The sequence below is a fragment of the Charadrius vociferus genome, unplaced genomic scaffold (assembly GCF_000708025.1).
Source record: "Charadrius vociferus isolate BGI_N301 unplaced genomic scaffold, ASM70802v2 scaffold613, whole genome shotgun sequence".
Lineage (NCBI taxonomy): Eukaryota > Metazoa > Chordata > Aves > Charadriiformes > Charadriidae > Charadrius > Charadrius vociferus.
The window spans coordinates 416,317-423,059 of NW_009647757.1; the positions used below are offsets into that span (position 1 = coordinate 416,317).

At 62.9% G+C, this 6,743-nt stretch overlaps 1 protein-coding gene across 1 annotated transcript in view; it reads left to right on the forward strand.

Annotated features, from left to right (window-relative positions):
* AIM1L (absent in melanoma 1-like) overlaps positions 1-5,473 on the forward strand; it is a 7,003-nt gene extending 1,530 nt beyond the window's left edge. Inside the window, exons 3-20 of the mRNA XM_009882225.1 lie at positions 114-161; positions 253-371; positions 653-809; positions 916-1,055; positions 1,143-1,269; positions 1,588-1,623; positions 1,703-1,830; positions 2,047-2,173; positions 2,441-2,583; positions 2,667-2,793; positions 2,912-2,944; positions 3,058-3,170; positions 3,354-3,483; positions 3,645-3,784; positions 3,892-4,015; positions 4,540-4,698; positions 5,084-5,243; positions 5,385-5,473. Of these exons, the coding sequence (XP_009880527.1) occupies positions 114-161; positions 253-371; positions 653-809; positions 916-1,055; positions 1,143-1,269; positions 1,588-1,623; positions 1,703-1,830; positions 2,047-2,173; positions 2,441-2,583; positions 2,667-2,793; positions 2,912-2,944; positions 3,058-3,170; positions 3,354-3,483; positions 3,645-3,784; positions 3,892-4,015; positions 4,540-4,698; positions 5,084-5,243; positions 5,385-5,473 (2,100 nt within the window). The remainder of the gene's footprint in view (positions 1-113; positions 162-252; positions 372-652; positions 810-915; positions 1,056-1,142; positions 1,270-1,587; positions 1,624-1,702; positions 1,831-2,046; positions 2,174-2,440; positions 2,584-2,666; positions 2,794-2,911; positions 2,945-3,057; positions 3,171-3,353; positions 3,484-3,644; positions 3,785-3,891; positions 4,016-4,539; positions 4,699-5,083; positions 5,244-5,384) is intronic.
* The last annotated feature ends 1,270 nt before the right edge of the window (positions 5,474-6,743 follow it).

Genomic DNA, 6,743 nt, shown 5'->3' on the forward strand with positions numbered 1-6,743 from the left:
CAGACGGCAGACGTTAGGCTGTGGCTTTTGCTTCTTTGGGCTGTGGGGAGATGGCTGGTGCGACTGACGTCCCTTCGTACTCCTCACGTACCCGTCCCCCGGGGTGTTCACAGCAGGAGGACAAGGAGGGCTTCGAGAAGATCAACATGAGACCTGGCAAGGTACAGGGAGCGTGGTGGGGCTGGGCTGGGCTGGTAGGGCATGGTGCGGTGCGGTATGGCAGCACCTCTCCGCTGTGTCACCTCCTCCCAGATCATCCTCTTCTCCGAGGCCGGCTTCGCAGGCCAGAAACGGGAGATCTGGGGTGACGTCCCCGACGCCACGTCCTGGGAACTCTCGCACACCATCTCCATCCGGGTCATCCGAGGCGGGTAGGGGACGGCAGCAGGGCGAGGACACGCGGTGAGGATGCGGAGGGAGGGCTCGGCTGGGGCTCCTGCTCTCCCTGTGCCAGGGATGGTGGCCGGGTCCCAGCCTGGGGTTCAGGAGCGACCGTCCCACCAGTGCTAATTACTGTGGCTGCGATCCAGCATCGTGGCGGTGGCAGGACGTCCCCACCCACACTCTGCCCCGAGGCTCCCGATGGCTGTGGGGCTGCGGGTAAAAGCAGAAATTCCTCCCTCACCCCTCTTTGCTCCCACCCCGCTCCCAGGTGGGTGATGTACGAGAAGCCGCGGTTTCACGGGCGCAAGTGCGTGCTGGCCGAGGGGGACGTGGAGATCGACAACCCCTGGACAGCGTACGGGCAGAGCGAGCAGTCCCGCGGCAGCCGGCCCTTCCGCATCGGCTCCTTCAAGAGAGTGGTGCGGGTGAGCACAGGGACCCTCTTGAACCTCCTGCTCCCCCTCCATGTGTCCCAGCACCCGCCAAGTTGGGGGTGCTGGACCCCCGTAACGCTGCTCTGCCCCATGCCAGGATTACCGCACCCCGGAGATCAGCCTGTTTGCAGAGGAGAATGGTGAAGGCGCTCGGCTGACGTTCACCGACTCGGCCGAGGACACTCGCACGCAGGGCCAGGCACTCGCCGCCGCCTCCATCATCGTCCACTCAGGCCTGTGAGTGGGACCGTGGGGCCAGGTGGGCACTGGGTGGGCTCCAGCATGGGCTGGAACGGGGCGTGATGCTTTCCTCCTCTTCCCCAGGTGGCTGGTTTACTCCAAGCCTTTCTTCGATGATGACCCCTACGTTTTGGAGCCGGGCGGGTACCCCAATTTAAAGGCTTGGGGAGCAAAGGACCCATCCATCTGCTCCATGCACCCCATCAGGCTGGTGAGTACCAGTTGCTGGGGCACGGTTACTGGGGTGCCGGGGCTGCATCCAGCCCTGGGCATGACAGGCGAGAGCATCTCCTGGTGGTTCCCGGCTCGCATCAGTGAGAGCTCGGTGTGGATATGTGCCGAGCATGGCTCTGGAAGGTGCTCCTGTGGGTTAGTGGTGAAGGAAAGCAATGAAACAAAGTCTGAAAGAGCTTATTCTTGAATGAAAATGACTCAAAAAACAACTCAGACTTTAAAGGGGGGGAATGAGATTTCCCTGTGCCATCCCCTCCTGCCACCATAGCCTCACTGGGGCTCCTTCTCCTTCCAGGGCTGCCCTGTCGTGGAGAGACCCGGTGAGCCGCAGGTGAGTGCTGGGCCAGTGCCCGGCGAGGCTGTGGGTCTGGGATGACCATGGGACCACGCTCACCCCGCCGTGTCCCCAGGTGCTGATCTATGAGGCCGCGGGTTTCCAGGGCCGCAGCTTTGCCATCAGCCGAGACATCTATGACCTGAAGCGCCTGCCCGGGCCAGCACTGCCCACCGTGGGCTCCCTGCACGTCCTGGGTGGCTGGTGAGCGGCGCAGGGTGGGCAATCCCAGCTGGAGCAGGCTGGGAAGGTGACGATCACCCCCAGGAAAAGGCCTGGAGGGGCTGTCTGGGGCTGTGGGATGGCGGCATGCAGTTTGGGGGAGAGGGGTGGCACTGGCACAGCGTGGATGGTGTCCCCATATCCCGGCACGTGGAAATCCTCTTGAGACCTCACTGCCCACATCTGCCTGTGCCACAGCTGGGTCGGCTACGAGAAGGAGGGCTTCCGTGGCCACCAGTACCTGCTGGAAGAAGGGGAGTACCAGGACTGGAGGCAGTGGGGCGGCTACAGCAAGGAGCTGGTGTCCCTACGGCTGATACGGACGGTGAGGGCAGGGGTGGTGGCATCGCTTGGGGACGGACTCAGTGTGGAAAGGGAGAGCCAACCCCCACCCAGTCCCATCCTCATCCCCCAAGGGGAGCCTTCCCTGCCTGCAACAGGCAGCTGGGACCACCTGAGATCCCCCAAACCCATCACACGCAGAGCTGTAGGTGCCCAGAGCTGCTCCCACCCTCCCCAGGGTCCCTTGAGAGCAGCCGGCCCCGCAGCCCCTTCCCCCCGACAGATCGAGGGACTCTCCTTCTCCCCGCAGGACTTCTCCGACCCGGCACTGGTCCTCTTTGAGGCGATGGACTTTGAGGAGGGCCCAAGCGTGGAGCTGAGCGAGGCACTACCCGACACGCAGCTGGCCGGCTACGGCACCGTCACCCAGTCCATCCACGTGCTGAGCGGCGTGTGAGTGCAGGGACAGGGGACAGGGGACAGGGAGGGAAGGATGGAGGGGGGACTTTGAGCCAGCACTCACGTTTTCCCGGCAGGTGGGTGGCCTATGAGGGCACCAACTTTTCGGGAGAGCAGTACATCCTGGAGAAGGGGGTGTACCGCAACTGCGAAGACTGGGGTGCCACGGATTGCCGCATCGCCTCGGCGCAGCCCATCCTGCAGGTGAGAAGCATCGGACACCCCCACTTTGCTGTGGGACCCACTGGTGCCACCACACACGGGGCTGGTGGAGGCCGGGCTGCGGTAAGATGCCAACCAGCCCTGTTCTGTCTCCTTCCAGGTTGGGGAACGCAACCTCCATTTCGTCTCCAAGGTCAGGGGCGGCAGATGGGGTGGGGGACGTGCCCCCCTGGGGGACACGACTCCTTGTGGGGTGGTGATGATGCTTTGCCCCCCTCACCGAGCCCCTCCGCTCTCCCTCCCCAGATCCTGCTCTTCTCAGAGCCTGACTTCTTGGGGGACCACATCGCCTTCGAGGAGGACCAGGACGCCCTGCCTGCTGCCTTCATCCCACGTTCCTGCAGAGTCCGCGGGGGCAGGTAGGGTGTCCCGGAGCCTCGCTGCCTCCGGCTGGGGATGGGAACAGGGACATCACCCTGGTGGGCAGCCCCACCACTGCCCATGGGGGCTCCCCAGGAGGGTGGGCAGGACAGGGGTGCTGCAAGAGGGATGGATGCCCACCACGATGGCCTCGTCAGCCCGGGCATGCTCCTCCCCTCCAGCTGGATCCTGTTCGACGGGCAGGCCTTCGCAGGGGACCAGCATGTGCTGTCTGAGGGCGAGTACCCCACGCTCAGCGCCATGGGCTGCCTCTCCTCCACCACCATCCGCTCCTTGAAGAAGGTCCCGGTGGTGAGTGCTGCCAGCATGGGGGCAGAAACCCCCCAAGAACGTCCTTTTTCCCCTCCCACAGGTGCCCCTGGCACTGGCTCTCGAGCCTTAGAGCCCTTCTGCACCCATGGCTGCTTGCTCTTCCTTCTTGTCCCCCTCACGCTTCTTCCCCTATCCTGCAGTTTTTCTCGGAGCCTTCCATCTTCCTGCACGGGCTGGAGTGTTTTGAGGGGAAGGAGATTGAGCTGAACAGTGAAGTGCGGAGTCTCCAGGCAGAGGGTTTCAACAACCACGTGCTGTCGGTGCGCGTTAAAGGCGGGATGTAAGTGAGCCCCAGCATTGCTCTCCCCTGGCTGGCAGGTGCTGTCTGCCTGCCTGGGGGTGACCACGCTCTGTCCATCCCATCCCATCCCATCCCATCCCCTGCAGCTGGGTGCTGTGCGAACACGGTGACTGCCGCGGGCGCCAGTGGCTGCTGGACTGCACCGAAATCACCAACTGGCTGACGTACAGTGGGCTCCAGCATGTGGGATCCCTCTACCCCATCCGCCAGGTGAGTGCTGGGATGGGATGATGAACCCCAAAACCCTGAGAAAGGTGGCTCACATGGAGCTAAAAAGCTGCCAGTGCCCTTAGCCAGGAGGAGGATGTGGCTCTGGGTGAGCCGGAGAAGGCAGCGGGGCACAGCCTGGAGAGCAGCAGCACCCTCTGACAGCTCTGACCATGAAAGGCACTGCTAGCCCAGCACTGTCCCCCCCATATCCCTGTCCTGGGAGTGGCCACCTTGCTGGCAAAATGCTCCCCTTTGGTAGGCGCCTTGCAAAACACCCTGGCATCCTGGGGGGGAGAGCCGTGCCTGTGCCAGCTACAGGAGACAGGCCAGGGCCACAGCCATCACCCTGGGGAGAGGCAGGGAGCGGGAGGACTCTTGGGGCTGCCGCCCCAGGGGACCATGGTCCTCCCTTCCCAAAGTCACAAGCCGAGTGAGGTTCCTCCTCAGCTGCGGCGTGTGGGGCCAGAGGTGCAGGCAGCAGGGCTTTTCGATGCCAAAAAAAAAAAAGGTTTCTCTCCTTCCAGAGACGGATCTATTTCCGCATCAGGAGCAGGGAGCTGGAGCTCTTCCTCTCCGTCCCTGACGACGTGGAAGACATGAAAGCGGGGCGGGTGGTGGTCTCCAGCTTGAGCGAGCAGAGCAGCTCCATTTGGTACTACGAGGACGGGCTGATCAAAAACCAGGTCAGGGCTCACATGTGACAGCCAGTGCTGGGGAGGGGACCAGGGAGCCCCTGGCAGGACTCCTGCTGGGGTACTCCCCACCCCACAGCGATCTTTTAGGGCTTATAACAGCCTTTCCCAGCATCTGACCTCAGCCTCGTCCCCAAAGATTGGTTCATTCTCTCCTCCCCAAGTCACCCCTGGAGACGTGAAAGCATCTCTGTCTTCCCTGAGGAGTCTTTGTCACCCTAATCACCCCCACCTCCCACTGAGGGGTTTTCCTGCTCATCCCAACTCCCACCCCAGAACCAGCCACGTTTACACACCCCTCTGAGCTCCAAGCCTTTGCACCAGGGGGAGGCGATGGAGAGGAACAGGCTGACCTGGCCACCCCCGCTCTTTGCAGGTGGCCCCCAACATGAGCCTGCAGGTCATCGGGCCGGCCGGGAAGGGCGCGAAGGCCGTGCTGTGGTCTGAGACCCGGATGCCACGACAGACCTGGAGCATTGATTCTCAGGGACGGATCCACAGCCAGATGTTTGAGGACATGATCCTCGATATAAAGGGTGAGGACTCGGCGTTGGCACAGGGGCTGCTTTCCCAGGGACCCCAAAAATAGGGTGTTTGGCTGTGAGATGGGGCACACACCCCTTCACCGCCATTAGGTGCACACTCTGGCCTCCTGAAACCTTCCTCTTGCTCCACAGGTGGCCGATCCTACGACCGGGACCACGCCATTGTTTGGGATATGGCTGAGGAAAGACCCACGCAGATCTGGGACATACAGGTGATATGAGGAAGCGGCGTGTGACCCTCACGCCCAGAAGTGGCACTGGGCAGGATGGGGACACCCTGCCAGCATCCCTGCACCGGGGCAGGAGGCCTCCTACTCCACACACATCGCACGCCTCTGCCCTGGCGGCTGGCATGAAGGATGCCCACCATCCCCTCCATCACGAGGGGGAACCACCCCACCTCCCTCCCGGGGAGCCCCATACGTGGCTCACGAAGGACCCCACGGACAGGACTGGCGCGGGACCCTCTGGAGAGCGGCAGAGCCCCCTCCTCACCAGCTCCCCCGTCTGAACTGTATTTATGTACGTGTGTAAGATACGGCCCTCCTCATCTGGGCCAGCTCAGCCTGGGTGGTCAGTGTCCTTGTCCTCGTCCTTGCACTGGCCACAGCCTGACAGCCCCCATGCAGGGGAGCTGCCCCGCACCCCAGCACCTTGCAGGGGCCCAATCCTGCTCCCAGGATGGGAGCCCGGTGCCCTCTAGTGTCCATGGGCCACAAGCAGCACCAGGGCCCTGGGTTTCAAGGAGGGAGGCGCAGGCCAAGCTGCGTCCCCCCCCAGAACACCGAGGGCTGCCAGACCCCACCAGCTCCGGCTCAGGAGGGAGCCCAGCCTGCTCCTGGGGGAGTTCCAGTCCTATCACCCCAGGGCAAGCTCTGCTTCAGCAGCAGTTAGCGTCCATGCTGCAGAGCTGCATCGCAGCTCATGGCACTCATCTTCAAGGTTTGGGGGACAGAGGTCTCCTCCACCTGGATGAGCTCCCTAGGGACGTGACTCAGAGCCAGAAGGGTCATGGGGTGAGAAATCCACACACTGAGACATCAAGCGCTTCTGTCCTCGCTGCTGGGGAGAGGAGATGGCTGCCGGCAAGGGCCTGGTTTGCTGAGCAGGTTGAGCCCAGTTTGGGGAAGAGTCACTGCGTTTGGGCAGCGATCACTTATCAACCCCGCAGCGAAACCGGGCTGTTCTGGCGGCGACAGACAGCGCAGGACCTCCCTGGGAGGTTTCCTTGGCAGACTCAGGTGCACCTAGGTCTTTACATCAGGCATCTCCAGCCGGCTGGTGACTGCTCTGGCTTTCAGCAACAGCTGTTCATCAAACGTCCATCTTTACGCCGAAACATGTCTCCAGTTGCCCCAAGACCTGTTCGGGCAGGAGGATGTGTAACCACAGGAGAGCGGAGCATGCTGCACAGGGACGCCCGGCTCCGATGTGCTCCTCTGCCAGGCCAGCGGGCAGGCAGGCTCTCGCTGGCCACAGCCCAAACAGCTG